This window comes from Diabrotica undecimpunctata, chromosome 7, assembly GCF_040954645.1.
Source record: "Diabrotica undecimpunctata isolate CICGRU chromosome 7, icDiaUnde3, whole genome shotgun sequence".
Lineage (NCBI taxonomy): Eukaryota > Metazoa > Arthropoda > Insecta > Coleoptera > Chrysomelidae > Diabrotica > Diabrotica undecimpunctata.
Window position 1 is genome coordinate 138,099,657 of NC_092809.1, and position 18,382 is coordinate 138,118,038.

Consider the following 18,382-nt stretch of genomic DNA (forward strand, 5'->3'; position numbering starts at 1 on the left):
TTAAAAAAAAATGGGCCTTTCTGTGTAGAAAAAACTTAATAGGCAGTCATTTGGTGCTACAAATAGAAATTAATGGATTTGTCAATCCAAGTTATGTATACCTATTTGATCCCTTTTTTTTTTTTAATCTAAAGGCTTCACGGGCTTGGCTGTATGAAAAAGTAGTACTGAGTTTCGAATTTCGGTCCAACCTTGAATGTTTCTCAACCAATCAGCTTGATTTTCGCTCACACCTCTCCAATCTTTCATTTTTCTTTTGATAATCAGCTGCAGTATTTCATTATTACTCTGAATAATGCTCCAAATCAGATATTTTCCTACACGTAACAGCCTTTAGTAACTTTATTCTTTGTTAACTATTCTCAATACGTCGGTGGTGGTTGTGTATTGTCTAAGGAATCCTTAACATTCGCCTATGAATCCACATTTTGGATGCTTCGATTCGGTTCATCGTTGGTGCTTCTACTCCATACAACAGTATTATCCAAAACATAGCACTTTTAAACTGCGTTAGGCTTTCACGGCCATCGTCTAACCTGTTAAATTGTTTGTTCGGGCTGTTAGGCCGTTGTCTTCTGAGATTAGTTCTCGACGTTCCGCCAACACTAGGGATTGGCATCTTCTGGAGATGTTACTGCTTCGCTTGTAACCTGAAACTGACAGTCTGTTTGTTTGTCGCTTGTCAAGTGACACAAACTGTCAGTTTCAGGTTACAAGCGAAGCAGTAACATCTCCAGAAGATGCCAACCCCCAGTGTTGGCGAAACGTCGAAAACTAATTTTAGAAGACAACGGCCTAACAGCCCGAACAAACAGTTTAACATAGCACTTTTAGTTTCTTAATTCTTTCTATTTAGATCTGGCTGCATACTAAACATTTGGTGTTATTTGATTCTTATTTCAGTCCCTACTTTATAGATACGATTCAGCTAAATTTGAAGGCCTCAACGCTGTCTAATAGAATTATTAAATTATCCTTCTACCTAATTACAGTAAGTAATTCTCCATTTATTTTTATTCCATGTGTTTGAATCTGAGGATATTTTGAGTAATATTGAGGAAATAATATTTCGTCGGTTATATTTCTAATTTTTACGTTTGCGGTTTGATTCCAGTAAAAATTTTTGATGAGTGGGAATATCTTTGTCATTAATTCATATATTTTCTAATATCTCCATTAATTTTACATGCGTGACTGTATCAAATGCTTTTTCGAAATCCACAAAGGACGTAAAACATCTTTCCTTTGATTAATACACTTCTTCAACATGACGTTAAGCTCAAATAGTGTTTCTCTGTACCCTAGTGCATTTTTAAAGCGAAACTGTTTGTTCAAGATTTTCTTCGGATTTCTATGATTCTGCTATGAAGTATTTTTAAGAAAATCTTCAACTGGTTCATTAGGCTAATTAATCGATATTACGAGCATTTTCTTACCTTTTGTTTTTTGGGGATTGTGATAACTGTAGATCAAGCCAGTCTGTAGGCTTTAGCCACTTTTATATTTTCTTTGTCTACCAGATTTAATAAGTCGATGTAAACGTATCTGGACAAACAGTTTCTCTAATTTTTGATTATGGACATGATTACTGGACTGTTAATACAATCTTGATAGCGTAAAATTTAATTATCTCTGTCGTCGCTGAATCGCTCTGATATATATTTTTTCTATTCTTGTTATCTTCTTCGTAATCATTGTTTTATTTTTATTGTCAACTAATTTTAAATTTGCTCCACACTTCATCGAAATCTTCTAGTTTTTGTTCGTAATTTTGTAGTTGTTTTATTTTTTATTTCTATATTATCAAAATCAAGTTTGTTAATTTTTTGTTTTTGTTACTCTAATATTTTTTCAGGCGTATTTACACCAAAAGTTCAAATATCGACTTCCGAATCTACTTTTGGTCACGTTGCATGAAAATCTAGGACTTACAAAGTTAATTGCTTGTTAATTTTTATTTTTTTGAAATAGCAATAAATTACAAACGCTAAAAGTGATCACAGTGTATGCATTCTTTTTCCGCCAGAGGTCAATTTAAAATTTAAACTTTAAATAAAATTTAAACTTCTACGGTGTATTGATTCTCATTAATGGCGCGTTTACACGGTGCGCCTTGTGCATGCAAATGCATCTAATGAATCCAAAGAGAGAGAGAGAGGTAAAGCGATTCCCCTTGCCTCATCGAATTTTACAATAATTGTTTTTATTGTTAATTTGTTTTAAATTGTGACTTTTTCAAAAGTGCTTTGTAAAGATTAAATGAAAAATTCAAGGCTGTACAGTAAGATCATTATTATGGAGTAATTTTATTATTTTTCTTATTTTTTTCTTTTATTTTTAATTTTCGAAGTATTTAGATAATTTTAAATTACCTTAAGTTGTTGAACTTGGAGGAACTGAGGAGACCTTGAATTTTTTGGAGAAAACAGCATGGAGTGTATTCAACATCGCAAGTTGGCTCCAATAAATAGACAAATAAGACATTTTTTAAATGTCAGTGTAAAGAGCAAGAGGCAAGTTAGGGAGACCATCTCTTGCCCCTTGATGTAGGCAACAACGCACTATCAATAGCACCGTGTAAAGACGCATTAACAGCCAAATTTTAGGAATTTAAAGTGATTTTTGTGTTTTTTAAAACGTGTTTATAAAAATCGTATTAAAAATGTATTATTTACTGCAATTAAAGACTCCTATATACTTTTATTTTTTATTTAACTGATGTGTTACAGTTGTATTAAAAGATTACATAAATACGAAAATAAAAGTTATTCTTAAATGAAGATGTTATTCTTATTAATTATAAAATGTCCATTTCGCAAAGATCAACAATAAATATATAATTATACAGAATGTTCTAGATTTTAATACTGCGATTATTGGAATTACGATGATGCTCTTCGTTCCATCACTGTGTACTGTAAAAGAGGATATTGTATTGTTTCGAGAACACCCTGTAGACTACACGCAAAAAGACGTAACAGTAACAAAGTTGGCTAACTTATTTGTAGTGTCTGGAACTTCTTCGAAATTCCATTGAACCTGGAAAAAATAATTCATTAATATTTATATAGACCAAACATCTATTATATTGCATTTATAACATGATCGTAACATATTTTTTTAGACTGCCAGAAATATAAAAACGAACCAGATCACTTTATTCAGCAATTACATGATCATAATATACAGGCTCTATTTAATATTCTTAGTCTTTTAGCTCATGGAAATGAGAGAAAATTTATAATGCATTAGTGTAGATTTTAGTGTCCAAGTAGATTAGGTTTATATTGCTACCTTCGTACTCTATGTATGTAGACTAACCTTACCGTGGCTCAATGTTGTTTGTCGAATATGTAATGCCTTGAAGAGCACCTTGACAAGAAGTGAGTATCCCAGTCTTTTTCCTTTTGTTTTAGATAAAATTATAGTTATAGTGTACTAGTCTATAGTAGTGTGTAATGTAGTGATACATAGAGTAGATTGTTTTTTGAACACACTGATAATGTTAAAAAAAAAGTATAATTTAACTTATACCTTATTACTTAGTACGGACCTTACCTTACCATATCTTAGTACGCACTCTGCGTTGGATGATCTAAATAGACTTATCTCAAAGTCAATGGAAGATAAAGAGATAGCAATGGCCGATTTTTTAGATATAGAAGGGGCATTTAAATGTTACCACCAGCTCTTTGATTGGAGCTATGAGTAGACAAGGCGCACCTGCGGTAATATGCAGATGGATAAGGGCATCCCTGGAGAATAGGACAGTAATGTCCACTCTGGGTAAAGCAACCATCAAAGCAAAAGTAGGTGGAGGCTGTCCACAAGGAGGAGTTCTATCCCATCTACTTTGGGCAACCTTGGTAGATGATCTCCTCAGAAATCTGTTCACAAAAGGTTTTTATTGTCTAGGATATGCTGACGATATAGCAATCGTTGTCAGGGGCAGGTTTGCTCAGGTGGTGTCTGAAAGAATGCAGCAGCCCTAAATATAGTTGACGACTGCTGTAAACAAGAGAGACTGATAGTCAATGCTCAGAAAACACAAATCGTTAACTTCGCCAAAAAAACAGCACTACAAGACCTAAAACAACCGGTGCTGGGAAGAACAGAGATTTCATTTGCCAAAGAAACAAAATACCTTGGGGTATATTTTGATCATAGGCTTACATGGAATACTCTCATTCTGAAAACCACACAGAAAGCTACTATGTCCCTGGGCAGATGTAGAAGAATGTGCGGTAAGAATTGGGGACTTAACCCCAAAATGACTCTATGGTTATACACAAGGGTTATTAGACCCATGATAACCTATGGCTCGGTGACGTGGTGGACAAAGACGCAGCAAGTGGGAGCAATAAGGCTGATAGGTAATACACAAAGGCTAGCATGCCTGTAGGAATACCTCAAGGAAGCGTTCTACCCTGTCACTATTAAACATATACATGAATTGCCAGCCAATGCATCCTTAAGATCAGAGCTTTGCTTACGCTGACAACCTTGATAGCACTGTAAAAGGGAAAAACTTTGCACAGATAGAGTCGACAATGGAAGAGGCTTCAAATATGATGTCAACCTATTACAAACAAAGCTCACTAAAACCAAACACTGCTCAAACCCAAGTGTGTGCATTTCATCTCAACACCCGCTGGCGCATGTAAAACTGAACGTATCCTGAGAGGGACATACTTGGAGCATACTGACAGACCCGAATATCTTGAAGTCATATTAGACCGATCAATAACATATAAATACCACTGTCAGAGTACAAGACAAAATGTTGCAACGAAAAAACAACCCTTCTGCCTGTCCCGTGTGAAGTAGATCTAGACACTCCCAACAAGTCACCACTGCAGTAAATGAAACATGTAGACTAACTACCGGCAATATGAAATAAACTCCTCTACCTACTGTGCCGGGCAGCTGGTTTCGTATCACCAAAAGACCGTAGATGCGCCTCTCAATATGTAGAGAAGTTGTGGAAAACTTTCGATGAAAGACTCCAAATTATACAAGTTCGAGGAACCAATCGGCTTAAATCAAGAAAAAAGTTTATGAGAAGTTTTAAAGTCGAATCCTCCGAATTGTTCCCCCTATACCCATAGTCACCACACGGAATAGACCTGGACTGAAGAACCTCACGCAGAGAGAGCCGCATACGCAACGACGTTGCCCCTTTAACAAAACCTAATTAAATGGGGTATAAAGAAAAACAGATATCAACGCACTCTGTGAATTTAGGGAAATACTGAATGTTGGACACCTGAGAGTATGCAGACTTTGTCCATTAAAGTACACCCTCGATAATTTATGGCTCCCAAATACAAAGGCAGTAGATATAGACCCGATACTGGACAGAAAAACTGTAGTCGGATCCAGATTTGAAAGAGTAAAAAGTAAGTTATCTTTTAAATAAAATGAAACACATGTTTGATTCCCATCTTTTAACAGCTAGACTCAATATCTGATTGTGTATTTCTTTTCTTCTTCATGTACCATGTCATTTCAGAACGTTGGTTACCATCATAGCTATCTTAATTTTATTCACTGCCACCCTAAATATTATGCTTGTATCAACACCATAGATATCTCGCAAGTTCTTCAACCATGAAAACTCTTCGTCCTGGACTGCGTTTGCCTGCTATTTTCCCTTGCATAATATTTTGTAGCAATCTATATCTGGGACCTCTCATTACATGTCCGAAGTACTCCAGCTTTCTCATCTTGATGCTTTTTATAATCTCAGTAGTCTTGCTCAGACGTTTTAGTATTGTGGAGTTTCGAATCTTCTCCATCCAAGAAACTTTTAAAAAAAATTTATAGCACCACATTTCTAAAGCCTCAACGCGACTTAGATCACTTTCACTCACAGTAAACACCATAATATACCAACAATACACCATAATATACCAATAACACGCAGCAGCGAAGTAAGCGGATCTGATAGCAGTTTTATGGCATAAAATTACAACAGCCTTTATACTGGATTACTATTATAAATATCAACCTTCTTGCTCCAGTTTTGTACAAGAATTTATAACAAAATGTGATTTGCAACCAGTATATAATAAAATTTTAGTAGACATTTATATAAAAACGTTTCCATGCACTCCAATGGTAAAACCTCCTCTGATGCCTTTGCATTTATTATCATAATCAACATAAATAATGTAACAGCACAACTAAATACAAAGTTTATATTATTTACAACATTATAGGTACTAATCTTACCTGAGTATTGTTTATTATTCCAATCATATTGCTGATTTTGATTATTGCTTGGTCTCGCATTGTTTTGCGGCACTGGTAAACAATCAGTTTTTAATATCTCTTCGATATTCCCATATCCCTTAAACCGAACAGCAAACGTTCGAGGAGTAATTGAAATTACTGTGGCATTATAATACTGAAAGAGACATTATATATTTATTAGGAACGAATTATCTCATATACAGGTTTGGAAGTCAATTTATATGATTTAATATTGGATTGAACATTTTATTTTTAAAGAGAATATAGAGAGGGTGTATTTTACATCGGCGACCGTGCCACAACACGTCATTTACGAAAGAGCTCATACAATAACATATTATTTTCGACCAGTTTTTTTATCCCTTTTAACTACAGCCAATTTGCTTACTGTACATTTTCCATTGCGAACTACGAAGAAGACTAAACCTAACATGGACAACCTATGGAAAACTCAAAGACATCTTTACAACTTCTAAAACGCTGTAAATAGCTCAGAGCAAAATGGAAATGTCAATGCTGAGTATATCGCTTCGTGACTGCTCCTATCCATTCAAAGCGTTGTGATTTAATTATTCTCACTATATTTTTCGTTTCCTAACTCTTATTTTCTTTAATCTTCTTTCTCTGTATGTATTGATGTCATGTCCTATGATTGTTCTTATTATTTTCCTTTTAATCCTTCTTAAGTTTTCTTCTTCTTTTTTCCAATGCGAATATGATAACTGACTGTATCAGTGTTTTGTAAATATTTCTTTTTGCTTAGTTTTCTGTCTTTAAGCATCTTTCTGTTCCTTCCGAATGTTTGGTTTCCCTTTACAATGATTTAATGTTCCAGTTTTTCTTATGGTCACTTGCAGGTAGTTGAATGTCGTTACTATTTCAAATTTGAAATTGTTTATTACTTTATTATTTACATGATTTACTCACATAGTGTCAAGGCGCTGTTGAAGTCAATAAATACTGCATAAATTTATTTGCTCAGTAAATACTGCATATATTCCAAAGATTTTTCTAGAATTTTTTCCAAATCTAAATCCATTTTTTTAGTCTCCTAGTATTTTTCTGCATAGTTTTTGATTACTTTGATTATTATATACCAATATTTTGTATATACATGCTAACAGCGTGATTGGTCTATGGTCTTTACATAAGTCTTTGTCACCTTTGTTCTAGATAGGTGTAATGATTCAAGTGATTCATTCATTTCTCGTGTTGCTTTGACATTTTGTCCTTAGTATTTCTTTTGTTAATTCTTCCTTGATTGGACACATTATTTCTTTCTCCCCTTCTCGTTCTTCACTTTCATCCCTTTCTTCCTCATTTTTTTTCTCCTTATTTAGGATTTCATAGAAGTATTTCTTCCACACTTCTTTAATCTCTCGTGATTGATATTTTGTTATCCTATTCTTGTTTTTTATTCCCCTCCACCCATCGACATGATGTATTCTGTTATTTTTTTAGAGATTTTTTTTTAATTATTACACATTCTTGGCCTTCCCATTTGTTCTGCTTAGTTTTCTATCCACATATTTATTTTTATTCAGTAAATAGCTTTAGCTCTGTTTATTGCTTTTTTTAATTTGTTGTAACTTGTTTTTTTGCATTACATCCATTTGAGTTTTTCTTCATTCTTTTGCTTTCTAGCTTCCCAACATTCTGATTGCTCATTCTGCTCCCTCTCACTCTTATAATGTTATCTGCTGCTTGCAGTTTTTGGTTTATTTGGTTCCAACATTTTTTATATAAAAGTTTAAAATTAATTGGATATTACAGAAAAAAAAAGTCAAAAATTCCTATTCAATAACATTAAAGATAGAGTGGACCACTGAAAACAATCCACTCTTTTGCAATATTCGTAAGATTTGGTGTAACACAAATTTTCGAAAAATTTGTAAGTATTTATTTAGATCATTGGTAAAATTTTAGTGGTGTTAATTCAATAAGTATTTTTGAATAATAAGTCTTGTGCCTATTAAAAAAAATGGAAAGTAACTTTTAACATAAAAAATGTTATCTTTAAATATATATAAATTATTTTAATTCACTTAATTTTATTTACATTAATTCTAATAAACTTTCGTACTGTTGTTGCAAAAAAAATGTTTTAATGCACTCTTTGATATAATGGAAAAGATGTGAAACATTTTCAAAAATTAATGAGATTACTATGAAAAGAAAAATCATGGATGGCTGAATACTCAAATGAAGTGCTTCTCTAATGATATTCCAGACATAGCATATTACCTATTTAAAATTAATGGATTGGTGAAAAGTATGTCTGTCTCATTTGGAGTAAAAATCGACCTGTTTCAGCACGATCACAAAATCATATGAATATAGCCACAGGGTGAATTGTTTTCAGTGACCCACTCTGATTATTGTTATTAGGATTAAAGGTACAAATTTAAAAGCAATAAAAAAGTTTTTACCTTGCCATCTTCCCAATATTTGGCCAACACCTCATCCCCTATATTACATCCATGCATATTATCTTCCCCCTTCCCTGCATAATCCTCGTTTTTCTTATGAGTGTTTGGATTCAAGTTTAAATGTTGCCTCAAACTTCTAGTAGCAAATTGACTATTGATAGACATTCTTTGTGTTTCCTGGGTGATATGGTTGATGTCATTTTGGTAAGGTCTACTTGGATTTGTAGGTGGTCTAGGCTGACTAGGAATTTGCTGATTATTTAATGTTATATTTATGGTTGTATTATGTGCATTAGGATTTTGATGGGAATATTGATTGTTACTTCTATTTGGATGGGAATTTTGTATATATGGTAAATTATTAGGTTGAAATGCATTTGCTTGGGAATTATGCGGTATATACTGCGAATAGTGGGAATTGCTATTTTGCTGCAGTTGATTTCTGCTTTGGTTGTTTGAATTGTAACCTGTGAAGTTACTATTAGTTTGTTTTGGCTTACTAAAACTATCTACATTTTGTTTTTGTTGTTGTGCTTCATATCTGTTAATATAGGATGTTTTAGGTTTCACTGAACTGTTTACTGGTTTACTGTTTTGTTCTGTTACTTCAGAATTACTTTTGCTTGGCTGATGAGAAGCTTCTGCTGTATTTGGTCTAGAATTATTGGTTTCTTTATTGTTACTTTGATACCTATGGTTGTTGTTATATGTTGGTTTTTCAAATTGTTTTGGTATTGCAGTTTTTTTATTTTTATGGTCATATTTGTCAAATTTGTTCATATTTTCAGACAAAACTTCTGCATCTCTAAAATTATTTTTACTAGGTTGACTCAGATACAATTTTTCCTCCTTGGCGGCCACAGGCAGTTTATCTTCTAGAAATGCAAACAAAGAAACTTTCTCTGAAGGTTTCAAAGGTTTATCTTCCACCTCCTTCATCGATCTTCCTTTTCCTTTAAATGCTTCCTTCTTTTCTTTAAACTTTTCTGGGTTTCTTTTATTTGTGTTATTTTGTAACTGTACAGTTTGTGTCACTCTACCACTAAATACTTTCCTAACAGCTCCAGAGGATGCCTCTGCAATCGCATCTTTTCTCAATTGTTCAAATTCTGAATTTTCCTTTAATGCATCCTTTTCCTTATTGGTCAGTGATTTGAAGTTTTCTCCTTGGTTTCCTGTTTGAATTTTGGTACCAAAATTGACCCATGGTGGTGGACCATCCTCATCTAAAAAAATTAGTCATATTATTTTATGTGACTATATGAGATAGTGGTCCAAAGTGTTTAAATATTAATTAAATAAAATAAGAAAGCTTCAAGAAAGTAAATTTTAAAAATACTAGGAACAAAATGGTAAAAAAATAAACTACGAAATAATAAAATACAGCATAAAAACAAACAAAGACGCTCACCAAAATATATATGTAAGTACCTGTATAATATATGTGTGAATTACTATTGTAAATCATTATTATCAAATAGGTTATAAATATAATGAGTATAAGAGATATAATTATAAGAGTAATTTTAGTTCGGCTAATGGATTAAGTCCACAGTCAAAAGAAACCAACAGCACACACACACACAACAAAACTCTAGTTAAGTACTGCAAATTCATTAAATTTTTTTAACAATAATGTTTATGTAGAGCAGTTGTAACATTTATTTGATATAAATGGGTCAAAGTCAATTTAAAAGGTATTTTTTGTAGTACTATTAGCAAAACCAAATGAAAAACATGAATTTAAGAAGATTAATACATAAAATCCATATGGTAGGATTTTGTTTCCTTTAAGTTTCACTCTTGTGCTTCAATAATTTATTTGATACTTCAATGTTTTTGTAAATTTTGTGATAAATTCATTTGTAGATTTTTTATTTTACTTTATTTCCAAAGACACTTTTATATTGCATATTTTATGGAGTGAATTTTCACTATATCTCTATCATCTCTTTTTTGTATCCTTTTTTATAAAGTATATTCATTTACCAAATTCCCATCAGTAAACATGAGCACGTGTTGATATTCGCCGTCTCATTCATCAAGAGGCAATAAAATATAATTTATTACCGTAAGCGAGACAGATTCTCATGTTACAGATCCCAACTTGTGATTATTTTAAATTCTAATTGTATCGTGTTGATTTTTAAGTTATTATATTGTGTTATATTTATGTTATAGTTATTGTTAAGTTATTTACTGGTCGTGTTATTTTTTAGAGTTTAGTTTAATTGTGATATAATGATTAAATTTCAAGAAATTCTTACACTAAAAGTTTCAAAAGTAAATATTTTTAAAAATCATATTATACATAGGTCGTAAATCAGTACGACCCTGTTTGGCTTACACGTGGTTCTATTGACGACTGGGAATTTGTAGAATGAATAGGGTTTAGTTATACATTCATAGAGCAAGTTTTCTTTGAAATTTACAAAACACACAAAAATTGGTATATATTTGTGTATTATATTACCACTCAGTTTCATTAGTTTATTTATTACATTCTGATTGCATTACATAAAGCTCTCTAGAAGAAAATATTTTCATATTGAGGGAAATATTTAGTAAATCCTGCTCTCATGTATACATAAAATGTGGTTCACAAGACTTAGAAATCGGTTTTGTTCTAAATAAAAGATTCTAATAGTAATACTTACTATAGTTCCTACTAATTTTTTGAACATTTTTGGCAAGCTCCCACTTTTCAATCAAATTGGCAACTTTACCTCCTAAAACTTTACAATTTTGTGGATTTAGTAATAGAAAACCAGACGTGAGTTTAGCTCCTTGAACTAATAGCTTCGTTCCTGGTGGAGTCGTCTTAAAATTTATTGTGCTAATTGTTGTAAGTTCTAAAGCTTGAATATAGTTTTCTCCATCTGTTAGAGTTATTTTAAGCATTCGGGGAGCTGCTTGGGAATCTTCGTTAGCTTTGGGTGCAGAAATGTTTCGGATTTTGTGAATCTGAAGCACTACATTCGATGTCGCATCAATTGGAAAAGAGTTAACAATTGGGCTACATATTTCTTTTAAATCTGTCTAAAAAAGGATCAAGATATAAAAATAGACACTTTCTAAACAAGCCGTTATCACTTACATTTAAAGCAAAATTATAAAGTTGTTGTTTATCACCTGTCGATACATTTCCCGTTAAAATTTCATTTCCTTTGGAAGATATATGCCTAAAAATAGGAATGAATATATCCATGAGAGGTGACTAAATCATTACTTACCATTCGTTTCCTAAGATTGAAGCCATATTTTTAAATGCAGTTAAAAAGTTATTTGATTATTCGTTATCTCATTTCTTTATATAATTATTATATTTCTTAGAGTTTTTAAAAAACTTTAATTTGTATTTTTGCAACCTTGATTTCCATACGTCAAACGGGTTGATGACTGAAGCTTCTTCTTTTTTTGATGAAAGTAATAGACATTCAGTTTACTGTCAAGGTATTCAGTTAGTATTATTAACTGTTTTTCTTACTGATGCAATCAATTCAATTGACTTATTTTTTAAAAATAATACTACATCTTATATTTAATTTTTATATAAATCGTCTGTTATGTAAATTTATGACAGCCAATGTCTCCCCCTTAACCATTAATTTATTTTTTGCTCTATTTCTATTTTCCAAGCTTTAAATTTACTTTATTTGAATGGTGTTTGCAATCTGATAATTGCAATTCTATTTTACTTCTGGGTATTTCCTATGTGAACGAATTATGACAAATATAAGCTATTACAAAGAAATGGATAAGGATCGACCTAGTCATAACCACAGGTTACTTAAATGTCTCTTATATTATTTAAAATTAAAACAAATATCCAGAAGACCCAGACAACATACGACGAGAACTATTTTTTTCTGATTTGGTATACTGTCTTTACCTACAGCTTTCCTATCTGTTGCAATTTCACAATTTTATATAAATATTGTTGAAATAACAACATAGTTTTGTTTCCCCTCATATAGTTAGCCAAGATTTCGCTTACAAAAACCTAGACACTACCGAACAATAAACGATTGTTGATACAGTGTTGCAAACACTAGACTGTTGATTAGTACATTGTTTTGAACAATGAACCACAGAAAAATAGGTGTCTTTCGTTGAAATTGCAGATCGCTTGGGTAATTATACACCCACGTATTGCGTCAACTGGTAAAAAACAATTTTTTAACCAACCGACCAGACTAGTTTTAGTTACCAATCGAGGTCATCGTATGTGTAGAAAGCAACACTATCCTTGAACTTTTTTTAAGCTACCTGATGTATTTGTGATGAAATAGGAACAGAAACTTGTGCCCGTAAAAATTATTGGATTGACGATGAATGTAAGAATACAACAAATAAAAAAATGAAGCCTACAGAAAAATGCTTACCCGACGAACTAGAACAACTATAGAGAATTACCAGACAAAGAGAAGAAAAGGAAAGAGGATACACAAAAAAAAACAAATATATATATATTTTAAGTTTATAGTTCCCTTGAATTCTGTTTTTTTTTTATTGATGTTAACTTTCTTATACAATTCTCTGAACCAATGCAGTAGTCCGAATGTTGACCTATGGATATGGAGTAAGGAAAGATGTATTGAATCGATGGGTGGAATATTTGAACAGGTAGGTACGTAATATAGAGGAAGGAGAAGAAAACCTAAAAGACGAAAGATATGAGGTAAGTGGAACAGACGAAAGAGTAAAGAAACCTCCAACGATTCTTGAAGTTAAAGACCCAGTTAAAAAGTTAGCCAGAAACAAATCACCCAGAATAAATAATCTCCCATCTGAACTGTATAAAGAAGGTAGCCCGATACTATAAAAGCACAACAGCAGCTCATAAAAGAAATATGAATACAGAAATCCCTCCCCAGTGATTGGAATATTGAAATATCTTCCACCATACACAAAAAAGGATGAATGCCATACAATGATAGAGGCTGTAGAGGCAGTAAAAAGGAATGGGATGGATTATTTAAAAGCATCCCGCATGTTTAAAGTTTTGAAATCAACATTAGAAGACTATGTAAAAAAGGCAGTTCATCAGCTTCTTATCGCCGGAGACCTTTGTTTCTAATGAGCTTAGAAAAACGTTTGGTTTCCTATTGTTTGAAGATGGTTTGAAGAATTGTTGTTAGCTTATCAACTTGCATTGCAGAATAATATTTCCCATCCATTTTCAAACGTAAATGCGACAGCGGGTAAAAAATGGATCAAGGGATTCTTAAAACGTAATTCGAACTTAAGTCGTAGCAAGCCTAAGGACCTTTCCAAAGCAAGAATAAAGGGCTTTACGGAAGAAAACGTAACACGTTTCTATAGCTTGCTTGAACCCGCTTTGGAGAAAATCAAATTAAATCCAGCGAGACTCTACAACTCTAATGAAACGGAAATAATAACCGTGCAGACGAAACACCCTCCCATCATTTCCCTAAAAGATAAGAAGCAAGTTTGTGCCGTGACTGCTGCTGAGAGGGGTTCACCAGTCACTGTGGTGTTTTGTAAGAGCGCAATTGGTGGATATGTCTCACCTTTGTTCGTATTCTCCCGGAAAAACATGAAAGCTGAGTTGGTAGATGGTACTCCTCACGGATCTATAGCAGCGTGTCATCCATCAGGCTGGATTCAACATATATTCACACAGTGGATTAAACATTTTATTTCGCATGTGAAACCAACCGAAGATGATGGTGCTTGTTTTGGATGGACACTACAGCCATACAAGAAATCTTGAACCGATTGAAACTCTAATCTATTGTCTAATCATTTGACGATTGTCAGAGAAGTACATTTAAGCCAAAAAGTGCCTCAAGGATATCCAGTGCATTTCTAAATCCAAACTAAGATTCATCTAGATATATTTCGCAATGACTTCTTATTCTTCCATGAATAATGCGAAGAAAAATTTTCAGTGTGTGGCTCATCAGACTAATTAACATGTATTCGTCGTATGTTTTTGTTCGCTGCTTCTTCGGAATTGCTATAAAAATAATAGTACAGTCGGGTTAGACAAAAAAGGCTTAACTTTGCATGGCGAGCTGCCCCAAATTTTATTATTCTAACCTTTAGGGGGATCAATAGTAGTGACAATTTAAAATCGCGACAGAATCCAACCGGTGCATTAGCCGCCATCTTGAATTTTAAAATAAAAAAGGTAAAGTTAATAATAAACGAGATACTTCGATAATTATGCTTCCCTTTCCCTTTCACAATTTTCTCCTAACTCGGAAAATATCGACCATACGAAAAAATTTGTAAAAAAGAAATTGTAGGAAATCGCATTTGCAACAATTTCAATTTGTACCATTTTTGACGAAAAGTGGAAAATGGCGGAGATATTGAGCAAAAAGGTTCTGCTTTAAAATCAAGATGGCGGCTGATGTAACGGCGAAATACAGTCGCGATTTTAAATATACACTACTATTAACTCCCCCTAAAGGTTAGAATAATAAAATTTGGGACAGCTTGCGATGCAAGGTCAAACGCTATCCAGAATGGACTATAACTATACAGTGCTTTAATTTGCCAAGTATTTGACATAGAAGCAAAGGGCACCCTAGGGTATTTTAAGCACAATCTTTTAAGTCCTGTCCGTCCAATCGTATTTACTAGCTTTTTTCCATTCGCTTATGTTTATAGCAATTTTAGTTCCTTTGACAGCACTGTCCTATAAGCGCCATGTTTATGCGACAGTTCTTCTTGTCAAAATTTAGTAATTTCGGACAAACTTAACTGTCACACATTTCATTCCAAAACATCGGACGACATTACAAAACATGAGTCAACCAATATGCTGACGCCCTCAGAAATTTCTATAATAGTGATTTGACGATTTTTAATAACAATTTTTGTTATTTTTTCTTCTTTGACATTTTCGTCAGTTGTTGACGTGCTGACGTGTACATAGCTAGCATTGTCGTTAACGTCTTCTCATAAAATGCTACAATCAACATTTTAAGTCTGTTGGCAATTTTATTTTTCACACAAAATTATATAGATTCTTTAATGCAGTTTTTCCGATAGCCCAAATCTCAAAGCACACCAAATCACGATTAACTTACTGCAGTCACGTTGGTATCTATATTCTTTATAGTTTAAGAATTAATTAAAGACAGTACAAAACGTTTATTTTCGGACAACATAAAACAACAAAATTCTTTTCGAGTCAATAGTAAAACACTTATAATATCAGTTCTTAATATTATTGAATTTTTTCTGGGTATCATCCGTCCACGTCCATGGAAATATTCCTCTTTTCGCATATTCGTATTCGGCAAGAATGTTTAGTAATAGGATTAGGCTTAGGGAAAAGCAGATTACAGCGCAGAATGTGTATATTTCGTGCATTTTCCCATTCTGTGTCCATATATTGTACTTGTCTTCTATCGATGTGCTTATTGACTTAAATCTATATATTATTTGTTCCCTAAAACAGAAGAAATATATCAATCATTTATATTAAATTTATATTAGGTATTATAATTAAGTTTTTTAAGCGGAATGGATCAATGAAATGAGTGACGCCGAGAGGCATACTCCAATCGCTTAGCGTACTACTCATTCATCGGCCGATCTGATCGGCAGATTTTTTGTATCTCTTTCCCTCGCCAGTATAATTCAGTTTTTGATGCCTAATTAAATCAATAATAATTTTACTACAAAAAATACGAAGAAATTATAGAAAACGCATACCTCCACTAAACGGTGAAAATGGAATTGTCTACACCATAGATGAAAAAGCCGAGGTGATGAGGAGGACTCTCGAGAGAGAGTGTAGACTTCATCTAAGAAGTCGAAGAACCACAAAAAATGTCCGAAGAACCAGAGGAGATAATCACACCTTCATCTCCTCAAGAAATAAACGAACTAATTAAAAATAGCTCACTGAGAAAAGCACCTGTTTTAGATGAAATTTCAAATAGAGCTCTGAAGTATCTACCAACAAGAGCAAAAGTATTTTTAACCATCATAACGAACGCAATCCTTAAATACAGGTTCTTCCCAAATCGATGGAAGGAAGTCCACGTTATCATGATTCCAAAACCAGGAAAGAATACCATCTTTCCGTAAAACTACTGGCCGATAAGCTTACTAAACCAGAAACACTACTCAGCCTTTATGCAGACGACACAGCGATTGCGGCCAAGCACAGAAACTTAAAAGTAGCGGTCAACAATCTACAGACAGCATTAGATAACATTGAAGAATGTTGTATCCAATGGAAAATAGCAATAAATTCAGAGAATACACAAGCAATCATATTCAAAAAGAAAAGAGAAACCCCAGAGGAACAGCTGCTAGTGCAAGATAATTTCATCGGAAAACAGCAACAGCCAGAGCAGCAATAAGAGGCTCGCAGGTAGAAAAAGCAAACTACACATAAAGACGAAAATGAGACTGATAAACAGCATCATATATGCATCCAATAATCACATATGCAACTCTTGTATGGGGGCACATAAGCAATTCAAATAAAAAGAAAATACAAGCAGCCCATAATAACATCCTCAGAGAAGCTGCAAATGTACATAGATACGTCGCTGAACGCTTTTTGTTTAGAGAACTGCAACAAGTAAGGGTGATCTCGCCGATCCTGCGAGAGATAATAGCATATGATGCACAATTTAATAATTCATGTTTATTTTCAGGACAATCTTAAAAAAATAATAATAAATAAACAAAGGCTTCAACCACCAAAAAAAGTTAAAAAATACTAACAAAAAGGTGATAGCCATCCAAAATATTAACAAAACCCCAAAATCTGGGCACGAAGGGCTCACATCCTCGGTCACTGAGTCGCCGAACTGGGCGCAGATAGGAGTGGAGATTCGAGGCACAAGCAAGCAGTTTCATTTGGCTGATAGTGAAACCTATCACGCATCAGAATGCTATAGGAGGAAAGGGATATCCTGAAGCGTTGGAGCGTGGTAAAGTGCTCCACAAAAGTGCAATACACCTCACTCCAATGAATTGTAACATCCGAATGTCATTCTAGGGGGTGTGCAAGTCTCTTAAACTGGGTTAATCAAATTGCTTGAATTTTTGTAATAAGATTTTTACAGCTGTTAATTAAGGCTGTAATTTATACCTAAGGTACTAATTTTGCTATTGAAAATGTACCTTAATGGAAGTTTAGAAACGTCAATATCCTTTGCAGGTTCTTCCTCGGGACTAGATACATTTGGCGTTGAAAAATTGGTTTCTTCACTTTCTACGTCAGACGTTTTCTCGCTTTCATTTGATGTTTCCGCATATCCTTCTTTAATTTTGACTAGCTCTCCACCCAATCTAAAAAGTAAAGAATAAATATGTTAGTATAATTAACATAAAATATATTTTATTGCCCAAAAGAAACAAAAGAACACCAATAAGCAAAACAAAATTCAAATACAACGATGATACATCTAGATACATTTTTCAGTTTTATGTCTTCATTCTAGCTGTGTTTTTAACCTATGGTTTTCTTGCTGAATTGCTATTTTTTAAACTGTAATGAATATTATTTGCCTTTTTCAACCATTCCACGTCATTTCTTAATCCTTCAACCGTATCGTTTCTAGTATCATAATAGTTATCTGAATTTTAGATATAGTTGCATACAGTTTCGCGGCTATTGCATTTTTTTTATCTCTATATTTATTTTTACCAGAATATATCCTTGAATGATATTTTGCAAAAGGTATTATTTATCGCAC

General features: G+C 33.2%; 3 protein-coding genes across 5 annotated transcripts in view; 1 reads left to right on the plus strand and 2 right to left on the minus strand.

Moving 5' to 3' along the window:
* Positions 1 to 1,634: 1,634 nt before the first annotated feature.
* On the minus strand, positions 1,635 to 12,088 carry Tdrd3 (Tudor domain containing 3). The gene is made up of 6 exons (XM_072538326.1): positions 11,918 to 12,088; positions 11,782 to 11,866; positions 11,342 to 11,723; positions 8,685 to 9,910; positions 6,235 to 6,409; positions 1,635 to 3,039 (listed from the first exon to the last, which is right to left on the minus strand). Exons 1-6 carry the CDS (start codon positions 11,941 to 11,943, stop codon positions 2,999 to 3,001), a joined length of 1,935 nt encoding a protein of 644 aa, XP_072394427.1. The 5' UTR covers positions 11,944 to 12,088; the 3' UTR covers positions 1,635 to 2,998.
* Positions 12,089 to 13,360: 1,272 nt separating this feature from the next.
* LOC140446648 (uncharacterized) lies at positions 13,361 to 14,421 on the plus strand. Its single transcript, XM_072539237.1, has 2 exons — positions 13,361 to 13,365; positions 13,803 to 14,421. Exons 1-2 carry the CDS (start codon positions 13,361 to 13,363, stop codon positions 14,419 to 14,421), a joined length of 624 nt encoding a protein of 207 aa, XP_072395338.1.
* Positions 14,422 to 15,797: 1,376 nt separating this feature from the next.
* Positions 15,798 to 18,382, minus strand: part of LOC140445904 (uncharacterized) — a 94,416-nt gene continuing 91,831 nt past the window's right edge. For all 3 annotated transcript variants that reach the window (XM_072538328.1, XM_072538329.1, XM_072538327.1), the window contains 2 exons: positions 17,808 to 17,975; positions 15,798 to 16,113 (listed from right to left, as the gene is read on the minus strand). In XM_072538328.1, the coding sequence (XP_072394429.1) occupies positions 15,876 to 16,113; positions 17,808 to 17,975 (406 nt within the window). In that variant the 3' untranslated portion in view covers positions 15,798 to 15,875. The remainder of the gene's footprint in view (positions 16,114 to 17,807; positions 17,976 to 18,382) is intronic.

What these genes read in the sequence shown, in the direction of transcription:
- Tdrd3 (XM_072538326.1), bottom strand. Translation starts at nt 11,943, where the DNA reads ATGGCTTCAATCTTAGGAAACGAATG. An exon ending in TCAATCTTAGGAAACGAATG is followed by an intron (nt 11,867 to 11,917) that starts GTAAGTAATGAT and finishes TCCTATTTTTAG; the next exon opens with GCATATATCTTCCAAAGGAA. An exon ending in AAAAATTAGTAGGAACTATA is followed by an intron (nt 9,911 to 11,341) that starts GTAAGTATTACT and finishes TAATTTTTTTAG; the next exon opens with ATGAGGATGGTCCACCACCA.